The sequence below is a fragment of the Amblyomma maculatum genome, chromosome 10 (assembly GCF_055883805.1).
Source record: "Amblyomma maculatum isolate TAMU_Amacu chromosome 10, ASM5588380v1, whole genome shotgun sequence".
NCBI lineage: Eukaryota > Metazoa > Arthropoda > Arachnida > Ixodida > Ixodidae > Amblyomma > Amblyomma maculatum.
The window spans coordinates 45,568,435-45,588,030 of NC_139353.1; the positions used below are offsets into that span (position 1 = coordinate 45,568,435).

The following is a 19,596-nucleotide window of genomic DNA, read 5'->3' on the forward strand; positions in this document are numbered from 1 at the left end:
CACCTGGAAATGCCAACCATGCAGTGGCCACAGTGCTTGCCAAAGGTGTTCGCTGGTATACAGGTATACCAAAGTGGGTCCAAATGTTCCACGGCAATTATCTAGGCGTGCTGAAAAGAGAGATTCCCATAGCCATTGCTGCACCTGGCACAGGTCTAAGCCTGTTTGCTTGAATGGTTCTACTGAATTCTGCAGACAGCTACGGAAAGAAAAATTATAGGCATAAAGTTATGAGACGGGAAGCTGTGCAGAGCACTAGGTCAGGGAACAAAAGCTTGTTGCTGAAATTTTAGTCAAAATCAAGAACTGAAATGGGCATGGGCAGGACATGTACAGTGAACGCAAGATAACCGATGCATCGTCACTAAGGGTAACTAATGAATTTCAAGAAAAGCAAACATAGTGGAAGATGACAGAAGGCTAGGTGGGTGGGAAAGATGGGAGAGGCATTTGGCCTGCAGTGAGTGTAGTCAGGTTGATGTAGATAATTCTACTGCATGACTCATGCAAATACATATGTTCACTAATTACAAAATATTCCAAGCACACCTCAAAACGTGACTGCCATATGATATTCTTGTATGAAGATATCGACAGTATGGAAAAAAATTCTGCGTGGCATTGACATAGATATGCAGGTTAAGATGCATATATGCAGTAATAGCCGGTATGTACAAAACACACTGAAGTCCAAACATCTTGTGCATTGCATGCCTTACTAGAAGTTACAAGAGGATGATGTAGAACAGTAAGAAACAATTAATGGCAACAACAATTTCACTTTTGACTATTACAGTAAATGCTGCCATTCAAAAAAGCAAAATTGTGCTTACAGAAGAGCAACAATTGTAATAACCAATGCATAGAGTAAGCAATATCAAGAAACTCAACAAGTTCAAACAGTTTATTCTTCAAGTGCGCTACAATTCCTTGAAAAAAAAAAATATAAAAAAAGTCCACGATCACATGGATAAAATGTGCATTGCGCACTTCAAATGAAAACACAGCTGCATAACTGCCCATGACACTCACAGGCAAGGTAATTGTAGACACATGTAACTTTTTTTTTGCGAGTTGTGCCAAAAACAGTCACACTCGGGAGAACAGTGTAAACGAACACAACGAACAAGATGCAACGGAGGAAGCACCAATAACAACAGCTGAACAAAACTAGTAAATAATTTTAAAAATATAAGGTACGAGCCAAAAATGAAATCTCTTTCAAACTGGCAATTGCTAGCCACATTTTACAGATCTGAGAGGTAGACAAGCCCTGCAGCACAAACTGTGCGACAGTGCTCAAGAGAGCATCGAAAAATTGTCATTCAAAAAAAAAAAAATATTGGTCGGTATTTGTAGCTTGAGAAGCTTTAAGTAGTGACTTGGGAGGCTTTGAATGGTGTCTCATGCCATGCACCCCCCCTCTTTCATCTTTTCACCCCGTGCACACATCTGACCATACACAGAGGTACTACTAAGTGGCTGGGTAAAAGAAAAAAAGTGAACACGACAAAAATAAACAAGCAATGGCTGCGCTTGCATAACAGCAGCAGATCATGTATCAGGTTTGTTCATTTACTGAGAAATGTGCGGCATGGACTATCATGTTCACTGTGAGCTGCAGGGAAAGCACTGAACACCGCACCTCGACAACATGCCGCCTGGCATAGTCACACGAACAAGGAAAAGGTCAATCTCATCCTGCCTGGCTCAAAAGCTAATGGCAGGCCAATATTATGACAGCAATCACATGACCAAGGTACCAGTTTCAACAACGACAAAGCAAGCCTGCAGCGTGGCAAGAAAATAAGCCTGAAAGTGATGTCGAGTCTGTTAGGTTCACTGCAAAAAGGACTTGTGCGTCAAAAAATACTATACAGTACTAGGCTGATGAACAGCTAACACAACCTATGCGCAGCACACTGCAGGGTACGCACGTCTCACAGTAAAAATGCTAAGAGCACTCGGGTGAGGGTCTGCAGCTAAAAGTCGTACTACGTGTAATAGTCTGCGCCACTTGCGTTTGCGTTAGGTCACTACAGCCATTACAGGTGCGACTATACTTAGCGCAGCTAGATATATTTGCATAGAAGTGTACTGTGATGACACCTGCTGAAAGGTGTTAACAAACCTGCCCTGTGAACAGCAGCAGAAACAAAAAGCTCTGGCACACAGTTTGTACATGGTAGCAAAACTAAGTAGCAGTATCTCTAGTAAGGTGATACAGTATAGCCGTCTCTCTGGCACTATGTGCTAGTTTAAAAAGAAAGGGAAGAAGAAACACAGTACAGTGGACAAACAGTCTTCAACGATGCGGGTATCACAAGATGCAACAACTCTCAGCTGTGCCCACTCTGCACGTCCTACGAGATGCAAAGCTAACCGTCAAAGTGACTAAGAGTTGCTAAGGGCAAAAGGCTTGCAGTAGTCGTCAAGTGTGCCACAGATTAGCACAACTATATAGATCTTTAAATTAAGTCTCGTCTTCATTCGTCATCACACACATGTGCAGATATATTTTGTTCGAATGGTTTGCTCACACACACACAAAAAGCCTGTAATGGGAAAGACAAGTAGTACTAACAAGCCAATTACACTTCTCGCTGCACTAATTGCCGAAAGCATACAGTGAATGTGGAAAAGAAAAAAAAAAAGAATCCAGCTAGCTGCTGAAAGTAACAAATTTCTCAGATGCGGCCACAGAATACTCAATGTTCATCACAGAGTGGACAAGAAGCAGAATGAGAATAGACAAAAACAAAAAACAGCTGTAGGAACAACAATAACAACTTGTGGAACTTTGAGAAGCTTGCATGCTTTGGCTGGGGTGCGCACTCCGCTTCCTATAAACCACATTCAGATCACCGGGTTAATCAATGAGAGCAGGCATAACAACAACGGCACTTGTACACAAACTGCACATGAGAGGCGTTTTGTGCATTGCCTAGCCTCTAAAGGGATAAGTTTCTATGAGAGCTCTCCCGGAGACACCGAGGACAAGTCCACAGTCAGACAAGTGGGAATAACATGCTGCCCGGCATGGAACATCAACTGCGGGGTTGGCGTGCTCCAATGTTTTCCCCTTTTTGCCTTCAAGCTGGCTGAACCGGCTGGTGGGAGAAATCCTGCCACGCCACTTGGATATGGGGCTTAATGGGAAAGGCTCGACACAGTGTTCGGCGAAGGGTAGTTCACGAAGGCTTGGGAGCCGCTGGGGACGCCGCAGCTTCTTGGTACGAAGGAAGGTATTGCTGCATCAAGACATAAATGAGACAGCAATGATGTCGAAAATAGAGTATGAAAAAGGGAGGGGAGAGGTGCCCAAAACCTAGAAGCAAACGAAACTAAATCAGTCATAATTAATGTAACAGTACATGACAGTACATGATGAACTATTACTGTGGACTGCAAGCCTCATACAATGGAACGTTTGGGAACTTTGAAATACAGTGACACCACTCATACTGTGTGCTATGTAACAGCTGTAGCTCTGCTGGAAATTAGTTCCTCCTGCATTTATTCTTTGCAATTTCGTTTTTCTTCGCATCAATGGTGCATTAAAAATACTAGACCTTATGCTTTATTTATTTCTTTGAAGTAAAAGAATACTAGAACAAGACATTCAAAGAAATTAGCAGAGCAGGCATTTCATGCGGACCCCTTTCATTATTCTTTTTTTTCCTGCCATCAGGGAATACAATGTGTCACCCGACGATGTTGTTAGTTCTAAATCTCTGAGTAGTTTCCTTTCTATCTGTAACAGATGTTTCTATGTACCGTTACAGTCTGACATTTTACGAACCAAAATCCGTTTTGAAAACGCCGCACATCATTTGTTTCTGCTCTGGCCACAGTTCAGAGTAAAAAAGATTAGCACAACGACGTCACTCTGTGGCTGGCGCAGCTCCGTTCTTTGCGAACACACCTGACACTTTTTTTTATCGCCGTATTTGTAATTGCAGCGCTGAGCTTTGTTACCTATTGCTTCAGAAACACGTCACTAGTGCTAATCTTCTTTACTCACGACTGCACTTCTTTTATACCAACTTGCGGACATAACTCCATCCAGAATGGTGCTGTATGGATTTTAAAAAGGCAACTGCTTTTGTCAATAAACTGTTAACTCTCATTAAGCCGAAGAGCTGCCAACTCGTGAAGTGAAATAAAAACTGGCCAGATATATCACCCACAGGTGCTCCTTAAGGTAAGATAGGGTGAAGTGAAAGCTCTATACACCATCCATAGCCAATGGGCATTTCCAAAGACACGGTAACAACTACAAAGTCACTGAAAGTCAAAGGCCACACTTTAGAGTGCGCCGCCATGTTGGCATTAACTCCTGCTCTTGCTATTGCAGTTTCCGACTTCTGCTGCTCAGTTGCTCCGTGCTCTTGATAAGAAACTACCATTGTTGCAGAAATACTAATTGGGTATTAACTTAAGGTTTTCAGAAAGTGTTCACCGCTATTAACACTTGCTGCGATACCACGATGGCTGGTGAAACGCATCTGCTTGCCGCAAGACAACAAAGCGGGCAGGATCTCGTTTAAGGACAGCGTGCTCTCTCGATTGGTTGACAAAGCCTGTGGCCTACACAGTGTTGCAAGTCGGTGTTGAGATGAGTTCGGTGCTCGCGTGAGTAAACGCCAGACTTACCACATTGAGCACTGTGTCTGCATAAGATGGGGGCTTGTCTTGCTGCAAATGAAAGAATACAGCAAAGCGTCAAGTATGTGAAGTGAGCCTCGTACAGAGGCTGACATCTTTACCGCTGAACGTTAAAAATATTCCTCAGCTTGAACAACAGAGCAGAATAAACAGGAGAGTTTGATGTGATGATAGCAGCATGCAACCAGTGTTTTGTTGTGGTGTAGCTCCGAGCAAATTTAACAGGTGGCACTGCTATTTAATCAGTAGTGCTAGTATAGAACACTACTTCCTCCCCAGCTCAAGACACCTCATTTTGCAAAAATATCAAAAGAAGGTGCACTGACATCATCGCATATAAAGTGACTATGTTGCCTCCCACCAGGAGCCAGAGTTATGCATTTATCTTTTAAGCATTGCTGGTGATCATGTGACTCCAAAACATCCATGCATCGCAGAGAAACAAACACCTCCCTTCTTCAACAAGAAGTTATTCTGCGTATTGACAGCAGACACATTTACGACAAGTGTCCCGTAATTTGAGAAAGACGGTGTTCTTCCCTTCTGCTGCTTGCAGAAGATGGCACCTCTGATCCACAAAATGAGTGTTTCAGCAATAAATCATCGAGACAGATCATTGTGCACCAGCACGGTATTTCTGTACTGCTTCCGGGCTAAGCGGGATAATCATTTAATAAAGGACACAGAAGCTGACTCACACATCAAAACAGCAATTTTCAAGACAATAAGGCGAGTTCTAAACTCAAGAGCTAAAAATGAGCAGATTGAGCGGGCAACCAATATGACTCCGACCACTGTGCTAAGAACGGCTTCTGCATGCAACAAGGCTAGCTTTCCCCCACAACAAAGATTCTCCGGACAGCAAGATGGCGATTCACTATCTCATACAGCCACTCTAGTTGTGTCTGCAAAGAGGGCAGCAGAAGAGGGGAATTGCTTCCAAAGGCCCACCACTGAGAGAAGAAAACGAAGGTAGAAAACTGCAGGGAAACACTGAACGTGTGATGCCAGTGCGGCGCAAGTGCTGTGTGCCAAATTCATGCCGGTGCATTTGGGTCAGTGCTCCTGCCTGCATTGCTCCTTGACATAAACCACACCGTCATACGCACAAAGTCTGACAGAAAAGCAGAAATTCAGTCTCCGTTTTTTTAAAATGATCACAGAATAGGTGGTTTCCTCGGCTATTCAGGTGAAATGAAATATACGCAGACAAACAAAGTCTGGCCAATGGCTAAGACCAGGGTCAACATCTGTTGACAAAGACGTACTATGATAAAACTCTCCAGCAGAGCTGCTGATACATCAGGTGGTCGAGCAAGCGTTCTTACAGCTAGGCTCGCATGCAGATCACAAGTAATGGAAAGATGAAATACATTTAACAAGATCAATGCCTAACACATTTTCAAGCAGGATAGCTACACGGAGACTTTGTGTGCGACTTGGCTGCAAATAAGGCAGGGACACAAGAAGAAATCTTTTAAATTGTCGAAAGAAAGGTGCAAGTTGACAAGATTTATGTAGACTACTTCAAGGGGGGAAATGATGAAAATATACAGAGAAAATGCATAAACCAGTCCCAGCACTCGCCCACAAAATGTTTTGTGTTTCCATGCAGTATTACAAAAAAAAAAAAAAAAAAAAAAAACGTTATAAATAGCTTCACAGTCCCAGCACTGGCCCACACAATGTGTTCTGTTTCCATGCAGTATTATAAACAAATAGAAAGAATAAAATATAAAATAAATTATAAATAAATCATAAAATGAAATTACCTGGTATATGTTCAGTGAGGCTTGTGAACTTGAGGCATGGACACCTGTAAGAAATAAAAGCAGAGTGCTATAAAAGCCCCGTTTACAATGGCTGGCATGCATTAATTAATATGCATTCATCTGAGCAATCATCCTGGACCCTGCACGAAGGCAGGAACCACTATTAATTGCCAAAATACGAACAAGGGCTTCGATAAGCCCACTGGAATTTCACAAACCATTTCTAGCAAAGAAATGGGTAATCAAGAACCCACAGAGCCTCACCTATAGAATATGCTTCTAAATGGCTCGGTACTGAAACAAAAGCAGTCACACACAGCTCAGCATTTACAGCATAGACGCATCTTACGTTTACTCAAAGCAGTTAGTTCCGTTGAATCGCAAATTTTGATTTGTTCAGATATGTATTTCGTCAAGGGTTCAGCGGAAACACATCAGAAAAGCAAGTGATCATGAAAACATCATACATCCTCCTTGGGGACACTAACTGGTAAGCGAAACCATGCACCAGGCAACCTCTGAAGACCAATTGCCTGTTATTCACGAGACCTTGGCCTCTGCCACTTGTCCTTACAGTTCAACTAGTTTCTACGCGTTTCCAAACATGAATAGGATCGCCTGAAAGGCCAAAGCAGAAAAGCATGAAACGAAGCCTGTAAAGCCACTGAGTAGTTTTATCTCCTAGAGGCCATATATATATGATACAAGGCCTTTTAATGCAGAAAAAAAAGTCTTTTGAATTGAAAAAAAGCAATTTTATATACAACTCAGCTAAAATTTGCTTCGATGGCGCTTCGAAATATGATTTTTGCGGGGAAAAAGGTAACATACTTATGCTCAGTTGTTAAGGTTCTAGTGGTAAAAGAAAAAAAAGGCCAAATTTTGAAATGAATAGCAGTGAAAGCAGTAATTATTAAAAAAAGTAAACAGCCATAAAGTAAATATCACTTGGCCTAATCCTGCACAAGAGGCTTTCCTGGAATCATCCGTGCAGAAAAAAAAAATCAAAACAATTGTTTTCCTAATCCGATACACACACTGATTCATTCATATGCAAACAATGTTTTTCACAAGCAAGAAACAATACTGAAATTTTGGTTTCGCTCTAATAACACAATGATGCATCATCACCAGAGGAATCAATCAGGATTGGCATGGCTGTTTAAAAATTCAACCCTGCATCCCCTCCTAAAGGAATCCTGAGGACATACTGACAGACAATCACAACGCTCGACACTACCACCAGTATCACGAGCTTTATTTGTCAATGAAGGCATCTTTCGTTAGTGAACAAATCCGAAAAAAGCAATGAAAGGCTCGGCTATCAGATCTCTTATCAAGAAAAGAAAAGAAAAAAACTGACGAATGTCCCTTGGCAGTGTCCCTTCTCGACAGAGCCCGACGCAACACATGAGCCCTTTGTTGCACTGGTTTAGCACTAATTTGGTGACTCACCGTGTATATTACTGGGGGCCACATGTTGATCCGCGGGAATGCTGACCGCAGCTGTTCGCTGCAGAGCTGCCAGCGCTGTATCTCTCATGCAGCACGGGAAATAGAAGAACATGTTCCTACAAAATCGCAAGCAGAGGGCCAAACAAACAGCACATTTAGATTATATGATAGCAATGTAGTATAGGAAAAGCACATGCTAGCCTTCAACGACTTCGTAACGGAACGGTGACTGACACTGCCACAAGCAGCCTGCAAACTAGCAGTAGCATTCAGTTCCTCAGAAGCGAAACCATGTTCTTCAACATGTGTGGGGGTTTCTCCTACCTATTAACTTGTTAGGAATTTCACAGTGGTTTAAGAGAACGATAACTGTGAAGAAAAACTAGAATTCACACTGATGATGCGAGAGAACTGCAGCATTGGCTCAGTGACCTTTGACTTGCAGCTGCTTTTCCCAATGTCATTGGTTCGACACCAGCCATAGCAGCCGCATTTCGGTGGAGGCAACAAAAAATGTCTGTGTGCTGTGCAATGTCAATGCATGTTAAAGAAATCTCGGTGATAAAAATAATCGAGAATCCCTCGCAGCCAATTTGTTGCTTTGGGAAACAACGGAAGATATGATTAGTCTAAGTCATGAGATCTTTCGATGAGTAAGGACGAGCTAAATATGATAAAGAATAGGAATCATAACCTAGACTGCAGTTTAAATCAAGCATATAACTCAAGTTAGGTGGTCTAATCTACTGCGGCAATAAATCTTACCGCTGATTTACGAGGAACAGCAGAGCAACCACCAGAATGGCAACTATCATGAGAATGGCAAGGACGTTGAACTTGGATGTGGGGTGGAAGCTCTCCTCTGCATGCTTTTCAAATGTAGCTGAAAAAAAAAAAAATAAAGAAAAGGCCCACGTCACGATGCAGCCAAGTTCAATCTCATACACAGAGATTGAAGAGGACAATCGCATACGTACTGAATTTCTTGCAGCGGCCCTCAGAGAAGTACATGTCATCTCCACAGATACAAGTTCCGTTAAAGCAGAATGTCCTTGAATAATATGAACAGGGCTTCTGCTTGGAGCAGCTGTCACCAATATCGGTCTCTGTGCAAAGAAAAAATGGAAATTTGTTGAAGTTTAAAATTTCATGAGGATATCTCGATACACACGTCACGAGGACATATAGGCTTTCCTTTGAAGCTGGAACCTGAGGGAATTTCAGTGTTTGATACACCGACAGTTTTTCCTTTTCTTATTTGACGAGTTTATAGAGGGTTATGTTCATTAGAGAACAGTGCAGAAAAATATAGCAAGTTCACAATCATGTTTCATGCTCTGTTAGAAGCAGCTGATGTGAAGAGTGGCTGCAGTAAAGCTAAAGATGAGATTAACAATTTTCAAGTCGATAATATGAGACAATTTACTAGCGATAAAGACCTTCCTACTACAACTCCCGGTAGTCCTTGGTGATTACAACTTCATGTACAGCATTTTACAGCCCTGAAGTTAGTATCAAATCTATTACTGACATTCCATCACGAAGGAAACATGAATAATTTTGAAATTGTTGCTCTGGACAACCTTCCCAGCCAGTCCAAAAGATCATGACAGGTACAACACTTGGCACAGCTTGAACTGTCTAGCTTAGTATGCTCTATGATATGAGGTCCAAAATTTGCAATTACTCCAATTATTTAATTGCTGCTGGTACAAGGAGGTTTCGTGCACACTGGCTCAGATGGATACTTCTAGCTGACATTTGGTGACCTTTGGTTTGGCAGTCAAACCTCCTCCCCAGCAAACTAAGCTACTGCAGACATTGCTGGCTCGAGTATGTAGGTCTCTCTCCGCTCATCTTATGTAGGCACACTGCAGTGACGGGAACTGCCATTTCTCAACCCGCACCAAGTTATTACTACTACCACGCACAGTTAACTTGGACGTGCTTTTGCAAAGTGCCATTCCCAAACTTTCATGCCATGTTGCGTGCCGTCCACCTGAGCTTTAAGGCAGTATGGATTAATAACCAGAAAGTAAGGAGGTATAAACAATTTCTGTCATGGCATAAAGCTGTGTGCCTTTTTACGCTCCCTCGATCTGGTCTCCATATGCGATGACAAAATGCAGTGAGCACAATGAATTCTGAAGAATACTTAATATAATGCGACTCCACAGGCCGCAGTAGTCTTCTAGCAGAGTACTCTGCTTTGAACGCAGGCCACTATCTCAGAACTATGGCTATTAGATCCAGAGAAGCTATGTTTTCTACAGTGAGGAGAACTTACAATTGCTAAACTTTAAATATCAGTGTCGTCAACAACTGTGGAAAAACCACGCTTTGACGATTGGCCCTTCAGAAATACTGGTGAAAGAGGCGGCTGGCAAAGCTGTCTGCACAGTGGTCATGACCCTACTGTTACGCACTACATCATCACATGCCACTTGGGCGAGTGGTCATCGCTAAAATGACCTGCTCTCCATTCGTGCATGGTATGCTTCTTAGTATTCTAGTAGACTGCAACATAGGCCCTAAATTTCAGTTATAACAACCAGGTGGCTTATACAATGCCATCTGGTGGGCATAAATAGAAAAAAATCTCAGGGGGCGCATAAATAACCCCCAATAGTTGATGCAATAGTTTTGACATATGCATTTTTGCTAAGTAATGAAGTTGATAGTTACTAATTAGCAATGGTAATTAGAAGTACTAATTAGTGGAGCAAAGTCATAATACAACTAGGAATTGCTAAGTATTACAGCTGAATAATAGTGCTAATTGCTGACCTTAATTTTAACTAAGTAATAAGCGGCTGTTATCCATAATATGGTAGAAGAAGGCTGCTCACGACCTCCGTACTACTGTACTGAACAAACGCTCCTCAGTAGTGTAGAGATTGTTTGCCAAGCTCGCGACCCAAAGACAGCGGTCCCCGATTCCATTTTACTCGTTTTTGTTTTTCAGTGGAAGTACTTTTGCTCTTTCAGCAATCCTGAAGAATCATGTCATCTGCCAACTCTCCTACACAATTCCCTTATCAATTCAGAACTTCATGATGTCATAAGGTCACGTGACCTGACCAAGTGCTGATTGCTTGGCAGGGAGTGTGATGTCACAAGAGCATGTGACCGCTCAGCCAGTCAATGAATTTCGTGACACCTGCCTGCACTTCTCGGAATGTGGACCTTAATGCTCTGCATTAAAAAAAGAAACTACAACAGTGGCACATCTGCTCACTCTCCTGACAGATGGCAGCACACGGTTAGGTTGGATGTCAGACTGAGATCGCCACTGTACGGCCCCACTGAGGTTCCCATTTTTTCACCCTGGCCAGCATATAGAAACCAGCATTACATGCACTCACCGGGCTTACATTCAACCCAGTTGTTGAACACAGCAGGTACATATCCTTCACGGCACACACAATGACGGTCCACACAAATGACATTTCTTCTCACATGGTCGTAGCAGAGCCAATCAGCCCGGCAGCGTTGTCCCAGTTCGCCCAACCTTGCTGTACCTGGGTGGAACACAATGAAAAAAATTTAAGGTGGCGAAATTTAGAACACGAGTTCTTTTTAGAGCAAAGGCACTCATACAACAGTCAGAGCCAAGGAAAAAATATTTGCCTACCCTTGCCGGTTGCCACAGCGACTGTGACGGCAGCTGTTGTTCCCCCAGTTTGCAATAGCGTTCACAACAGATACCACTGTGGAAGTACCTCTCCGCCCCTATTGCCTCCAACTCACCATTTGCTCAGGCAACATCACTAATGTACTCCTATGCGGCACCAGATTTTCTCTTTTTCGTATCAATTTTGTGATGCAATCATTCTTCATGCTGCGTTAGTTTTCATATCATTTCGCTTCCTGTTTAGCATCTGTCTGCTGGTCAAGTTGGTGGTTAGTTTGTGGTAGGTTGGTTTGGTTGGTTTTTGGGGATTAACTTTCCAAAGTGACCCAGGCTATGTGAGACGCCATAGTGGAGGGCTCTGGAGCGTAGAATCCAACGGCCAAGTCGGCCTGTCAAATTTTTCAGCGAAGACAACCAGCAAAGAGCATGGTGATCGGTCACAACTGTGAAGTGCCGACCGTATAGGTAAAGGCGAAACTTTTGGACAGCCCAGACGAATGCAAGGCACTCCTGTTCGGTAATAGTGTAGTTTTTCTCATAGTCGGAGTCATAGTCCGACTGGAAATTTCGACCACCTGGAGTTATTTAAAGTGCACTGACATTGCACAGCACACGGGTTCCTTGCTTTTCGCCTCCATCAAAAAGCGGCCGCTGAGGCCGGGGTTCAATCCGGCATCCTTGGGCACAGTAGTCGAGCATCCTAACCATTGTACCACCCCAGCGGGGAGTTTGTGGTAGGGATCTGAACTGGTGATATGCTTATTTCAATTGTAATGTCATGTAATTAAAGGTGTTGAACACACTGTCAAACTCTGTGCCAGTCTCTCACTGCTAGACCGCCATGCAAAACCATGCCAAACAGTGCTTTCGCACATCTTTATTAGTTTAAGCGGAGTTAAACTTGTTTGAACTGGAGATTGAACAGTTAAAATATTTCATTTTTTGTGTGTGTGTCTGCCTATTGTAAACAAGTTAACTTTTAGCACGTACCACTCAGCCAAACTATCCAACATCCCTGCTATTTGTGTCTTACCACTAAAAAATTAAAACAAAAAGACTCCAACTGGGAAATGTTTAATCAGCACCAACTGGAATATCCCCAATTGTAGAACAATACACAATCTGATGAATTAGACCAACTGAAACTTGCCCGATTCTACCCATTAGGTCTGATGTAGGCAACACCGAATCCAGCAGATATTCACTAAATGTGCCTCTATATTTAGGTGTGCAAAATACTCAACGTGAGCAACATTAAGGTATAAAAAAAATGCCTGATTTGTGAAGGTGACACCTTACCTTAATGTGCAAACATCATTATGAAGACACTGAAATTCAGACTATTGTGTTCTATTTCATAGAAATCAAGCTAAGGAAATAATCATGCATCACACTCAAGAGGAATTTGTATAATAACAGACCCTGCTAAAAAGATAAATACATGTTCACAGGAGAGAGATTTTCTCCCATTTATATATCACACATGTATGACTCTCCTACTGGGGCTAGTGGTGGCTGTCAGTTCAGCATAGTTATTTGATTTAGTTTCAACTTAAGTTAAGCTGAGGTTTTGAAAGCCTTTATTATAAAAACCATGTTAGTTTTTCTGTGTTTGTTAAATATGCAAATGTTCACATGGATATACTGAGTGTAGTTAAGCAGACCAGTTAGGCCAATTGGCAAAACCAACTGTTTTGCTAAATGGTTCCAATTTGCAAGTCTAGTAGGACTCATTGTTTCCAATCGTGACTCGGTTGTAAACAACTGGAGGCAGTGATTTCCCCAGTCGTCCCAACTGTGTCCAGTTCATTCCAAACGGCAAGTTTCTGGACTCTGTAGGTTTCTTCTCCAGCTCAATATTAACAAATAGGAATTATGGATTTTCCAGGTGGTTCCAAATGGTGCCAGTCGACCCCTATTGGCAATGCCAACATGAGTCAGTCTTTTCCTTTTTAACTTGGTACAGAGACAGCTTGTTATATTTATATTTGCATGCACAGGCCTTGCTCATTTTCTCCCTTCTTCCTATATACTCTCAAGTTGAGAATAAGCCTAAATCATTTGCCTGATGATACTGTGTTATGTGGTGGGCACCAGAGGTGCAGCCTCCACCCATTTAGGTTATGAAAGTCGAACTATGTTGAACTCTAAACTATATATTGTAGTCTTAAGTAATAGCTGCTTAAATAATAAAACATGCACAACCTTGGTGAAAAAAAAAGAAAAGAGTACACAGACTTTTCTCTAGCTTCTAATGAGGCGAAAAAGTTTAGACTCGTGAGGGAGAAAACATTCACAGGCTGAAGTTGAACGTGTATATAGCACATAGCAGCAAGTTTGAATATTTAGCAATTTCACAACAGATGTTAAAAAAGCTTGTGTTAAAATTGGACAGACAGCTCAACTCATCTATAAACATTCTTTTTCTTTCCTGAAAATTCAGTAATCAGTAAAACGACTGTTAACATTTGTGCTAGTATCCATGTTTCAACTTGTGTGGTAGCCATTGATGTCCAAGGAAGCCAAATAAAGAAATTGCATTAGGGAAACAGTCAGCATTCCCTTCTGGGAGACTGATAATAAGGTAAGGAAAAATGCGTTAATGCATGTTTTGGATAGAAAAAGTTTCTTTACATACATGAAACTCGTTTTGTGTGTTTATTTTGCTCTAATTGCCATAGATGCAGCTACGTTTTTCAAAATGTATACCCAAACTCTTAAAATTCTCACTTATGCAATAATCCCACCCTATGCAAAGTACTTTCGAACGTACCACATTACTGATTTGGTAACACAAACAGTTATGCCGAAAGTATATTTTCAGCGGGGGGAACGAGATGGTGGAAGCAAGTTCCTTTCTTTTACTGTTTATAGATTTTAGAAGTACTCACTCTCTATGCCCTTTGTCACATTTCTGTTCAGACATAATGCCAGCAAACAAGTTGCACTCACTGTCGTACTTGTGCCAGCCTGTTTTTGTGGCTAAAATTGCTGTTCTATTAAAACCCGAATGACGCATAGCCTCTCTAATATCTAATCTAGGCCCGCTTCAGTGTTTCATACATGTCGTCAGCGTGAAATTGCCTACTATGCCATGGCTGATGCCATCGTGGTGACAGCCAATTTTGTGGAAACTTGGGGTTCCAAAGTTATGTTTTGAGCAAAAGAAAAAAAAAAATCTGAGCAGGACAAGAAACCACAGAGAGAGACAGAGAGAGAGAGAGAGTAGGGAGCACATAAGTATTCTTGGGGGGCTGGTGCACCTCCCCTTATCCAGCCCACCTCTATTCCCAGGCACCCCTGACAACAAATGCTTGAATAGTTGTACGCCCGTATCATCCCCGCATAAAAACAAGAAGTCAAATGGCTTATTCACAAACAGTCTAAATGCAGACATGGAGTAATATGTACGGCGTGTTTCGGAACACTGCTGCCAGACCTCTTCCTGCTCAAAAGTCACTGTCAAATCTATGTGTTATAATCAATGTAAAAAGTGCACGTAAATCCCGGTCTCATATATAACGGTAAAATACATAAAGAGACCTTGAAGAAGTACCAGAAAGTACAGTTAATATAGTACATAAATATACGGCTCGGCGACGAAAATTAAGCATCTCCGCGGTATACTTTCGCTTCACGTCACTGAATCGACACCATTTCCCAGCAGGCAGGACACGTCGATACTCCATATATGATGCTTATCGCACTCTTATAAACACAGAACCAATCATAATGCGAACAATTCAGGCATGCACTGTTTGCCTAATGCTATATTCTGCATACTTACAACGTGAATTTGAACGTAAACACGCGCTAATCGCGCGCATGATCGGCGACACCGTAATGATAGCATATATCTGTACCAGATGCATTGCGTTGCTCAACTAGAAGTCGCTCTGAAGGCGGGTGCTTTTGCTTCCGCAGAGACATTTTGCTTCCTACCTTCCAGTTGCAGAGGGGCATCTGCACTTGCTACTGAGATGAGGGCCGCGGCGACGCCCAGGACCATGGCTGGAAAACGAAACATACGTTGTGAGTTGAGTTTGTGCAGCCGGAGCGAAAGTCTCGGCAGTGGACAGAGCGGTGGGACGACAAGATCAACACCTTGAAAACATCGATGCGTAGTTTGGTCGTTAGGTCGCAATATATCGTCAAGGCCGTGCAGGAAAGAGACTCTCTAAGCACGGCATTTCTGCGCGAGCAGGTATCGCACGAATGAGAGCGTGCCATTAATTTTATACTCGGTAACTTTCAAAGCTTCTGGTGGCAAAGCCAACTTTCATGCCAAAAAGACGCGAATAAACGTTATTCGCGCAGTTCGCTTACCATAAGCCGGATTACCGACAAGTCGATGCATCGCACTTTCAGAAGCGGGTCAACGAATAAACAGTGCACGTATCAACAATACTCACCGCGGCCCCAGCGAAAACAGGTAGTCGATTTCATGACATGTAGGAAGGTGTTCACCGGTGTACGGGGACAAGGTGCACTACGATAGTTGCCATTTGTTAGTAAATGGCATGGCAACACACAGCCGAGGACAGCACTGGAGGGATTGGCATGGGATTACCACGCTGATGAGAGGAGTTGCCGAGTTGCTAGGCTGATGACGTCTTAGAGTACGTCACACAGTTGGTGACGACAAATGGTGACGTATTTTCCGCTTCGCATAGCGGCAGGCGTCGGCAGTGATAGCAGACGACGGAAGTGGTAACGGGCGGTTCTACTGGTTGTTGTATTTCTTGTTCGTGTTTACTTTTCACCGCGATATTTATCTTGTACGCCGCGCCCTTTCCGGTCACGCAGAGGTCGCTATTCGTAGTACCGGCTCGTTTTCAGTTTGTTTAGTAATCTTCGAGGCTGCGTGTTGACAATAAGAACGGGGAAAACTTTTTGTATGCTGCGCTGCCAACGCGAGTCATTACGATATATATGTGCGTCCCAGGTCGAGCGTAACGCAGCAGCCTGGCAGCATATTGCGCTCCTCTCTTTGCGTGTATTCAGTCACGCATCTTTGATCCCCGAAGAAGCTTTGTTCCAGACGGTTGCACGCGCCGACCTGTTTCAACAATTAACTGTAACACATACCTGGATTACTTCCTGGAAATTATAATATAACGTACGAGCATGCATATATATGGTACGACGATCGATGAATGTATATGTTTACGTTATCTCTATGAAGTAATTAATATGACAAAACCCAGCAGCTGCCACACACACACACACACACACACACACACACACACACACACACACACACACACACACACACACACACACACACACACACACACACACACACACACACACACACACACACACATATATATATATATATATATATATATATATATATATATATGGGTTTGGTTTGTGGGATATGTATAATGTCCCAAAGCGACTCAGGCTATCAGAGACGCAGTGGAGGGCTCCGGAAATTTCGACCGCCTGGGGTTCTTTAAAGTGCACACGCGTACAGGCGTCTGCCGCCGCGGCTGGGAATAATATATATATCCTCTGCGGTGGTTTTGCGCTTTTAGTGCCTGAAAGACGCATCTGATATAAAGTGCATGCAGGGATATATAGTACGGTACGGGGGGTAACAAACAAGATGTAGAACACCAAAAAAATTAACCTCGTTATACGAGGTAAATCGCGGTATTGCCACGCACCTCGCACCTTGCCTTATAATGCATGTGCGTATACACCTACCCGACGTCCCACGAGTCCCGCGCGTATGTATGTGTGTCGTAAACTCGTACACGTACCTTCCCACGCACACGCACGACTCACCACCGTCCAAAGGACCTGTCTAACGAGCCGCCCGACGTGGTCACTTCTGTTTTCTACAATTGCCGGACATCGTCGAGATGGTCAAGTTTTTCTCAAAATTTCATCTTCCGAGCTTTCGTAAGTTTTGGTTTCATTTTTAGCAGACGACGTACAGGAGCGATTCTTTCGTCACACTCTCCCGTCGCTTCACATCACTGCGCAACTCCGGATTTTTAAATTTGCCTTTGCTTTATTCTCCCGAGCCGTTCGCCGGTAGTACGCTACAGAGATTGCTGCATATGCATCGCCTTTACGCCGTTCCTTCAAGCTAGCGAAAGAACGAGTTTCACTGTTTGCTCGCGTAGCGGCCCAGATTTATGCATGCTTTCTGGGTCGAGGGTGCGTTCAGATGGCAGCCGTAGCAACTCTAGTTGCTAGCAGAAGAAATGCATCCGATTACCTTGCAAATGTGATCTACAAGGATTAAGTCGCCGCTTCTTTTCGGCTTTATGAGGTGCGTAGCATCCACAACTGCCCGTCACGCTGTTCTTGCTCGTGTTCGTGCCCGGTCATGGACGAGCTCGGCACGAAAGCAGCCGTGTAGTCGCTTTCACTTTAGGCCTAATCTTGACGGGGATGCAGTGTAGTCTGCGCATGCTTTTTCCTAGCGCTTCGTTTCATCGGAGTGCTGAGGGATATGCATGCACAACCTTCGGCTCGAAATGTGCGGTACAACTTTCGCAATTCAAGGGCCGTTGAGTGTTAATTCCGTCGCGCGCATTGTTCGTCGGTGGCGTCAGCTGTTATTTTGAGCATCTGCCGGAGACTGCGCGCCGCTCACTGAGTCACGGTCGGGTGTCTGCTTTCTACCTTTTCTCTTTCTCCGTCGTTTCTTCTTCTATTTCACAGCGGTTCTCGTCTCTCTCATCGTTTGTATTCAGCAGTTGCCCTCGATATCACGCTAGACGTCTCCGTTTAATTGAAGCGGGTCAAGTCTGCTTCGCCGCTGTGAAAGTGATGATGCGACGCCGGGCACCCGGCGGAGTCCTGCGTGAAGGACGGCCTGGCGAAGACCGCATAATCCAGAATACAGGCAGCCCTTGATTTAAAAAAAAAAAATAATAAAGAAAGGCGGGATTCCGTGCCTGTAGCATAAGCGTGCCGTGCTTTCTTCCTTTTCAGTCGTGCAGTTTCTATCCGAAGCAGCCAAGCGATTAGTTTGGACAGGCCTTGTTGTGTTGACATTTTCACATGCACGGGCCTCCACTCTGACCATTTATCTTGATAGCTTTCGCGATAGCCTACGCCCCTATTGTTCTATATACGCGGTCGCTGGGGCCACTTTCAGCGGCACTCATGTGTTTCATGCACAGCGCGCTGCGGTTATCCACCGGACGCGTCTGCTTCCTCGCTACAAAGTCCGCAAAGAAACGAACGTATTTAACGCTGTCGGTCGACATCGCGGGCGGTTTCTGCCTAGGGTCCGTCCGACTGCAGTGTTTGTTTTTGTTGCGAGCGGCTGGTTTTCTTGAGGAAGCCGCGCGGTCTCGCCTATTTTGGGACCACCGCCCCTTCGATGCACACATACCTTGACATTCGCTTGAACTCGACCCGACCCGAAAACTCGTGCTTCACGGTTCATTCGTTTGATTGCCGAAATATGGCGCAACGTCTGTACACTTCAGCTATAGCTTCCACTTGAGCTAACATTTAACTTAATTGTGCTGATCGTGGCCATATATAGGCTCTCAAGTGTATAACTATATTCAAAGTGTCATCTTGTGACGAACTGCTCCTTTGAACTGCTCCATTGACTCCGTTGAATTTCATGCTTTCAAACGCATTAAATTTTCCTCGTGTGTCAGCATTGCATGTTCATTTTTTAACCCGTTGAAAGCAGGGGGGCTGTCATGCTCTTTTCCAATGCAGGGAGCTTGGGAATGGACCACCGGTCAGACTCGAAATGGGTCCTGACCTCCAAAGATGGCACAGTCCACCCTCTGCCTGCGGCAATGATATTCATTGGCCGTCAAGAGTGTGACATCATAGTCGATGTGAGTTAGTTTCCGACGTATTAACTTTTTTGCTGAAGCACAACTACTGTACTGGGAAATAAAAGAGTGCTCCTGACTCGTCAGTAAATGTTATTGTCAGGTGTATGAACTTTTACAAGGTGCTTTTATGTTGCATACTTTACATCATATTAGCTGTTGTGCAAAACAAGTCATGCTGCGGGGGATCTAGAAGTCGTCTGAATGGGTTGTATATTGCCCCATACACAGAGACTAGGAT

At 43.5% G+C, this 19,596-nt stretch overlaps 2 protein-coding genes across 4 annotated transcripts in view; one reads left to right on the plus strand and one right to left on the minus strand.

Moving 5' to 3' along the window:
* Window positions 1–888: 888 nt before the first annotated feature.
* Window positions 889–16,146, minus strand: LOC146176331 (uncharacterized). Its single transcript, XM_084582677.1, has 9 exons — window positions 15,942–16,146; window positions 15,472–15,540; window positions 11,261–11,416; window positions 8,873–9,001; window positions 8,661–8,778; window positions 7,896–8,011; window positions 6,441–6,484; window positions 4,657–4,698; window positions 889–3,251 (listed from the first exon to the last, which is right to left on the minus strand). Exons 1-9 carry the CDS (start codon window positions 15,973–15,975, stop codon window positions 3,192–3,194), a joined length of 768 nt encoding a protein of 255 aa, XP_084438803.1. The 5' UTR covers window positions 15,976–16,146; the 3' UTR covers window positions 889–3,191.
* A 1,241-nt stretch (window positions 16,147–17,387) lies between these two features.
* Window positions 17,388–19,596, plus strand: part of LOC146176332 (uncharacterized) — a 28,336-nt gene continuing 26,127 nt past the window's right edge. For 2 of the 3 annotated variants that reach the window (XM_084582678.1, XM_084582679.1), the window contains exon 1: window positions 19,309–19,358. Coding sequence is in view for 1 of the 3 variants with exons in the window: in XM_084582680.1 (XP_084438806.1) it covers window positions 17,403–17,442; window positions 19,234–19,358 (165 nt within the window). In the remaining 2 variants the exon portion in view is untranslated. Of the gene's footprint in view, window positions 17,443–19,233; window positions 19,359–19,596 lie in introns of those variants that run through there. The other variant, XM_084582680.1, reaches the window with a different exon arrangement.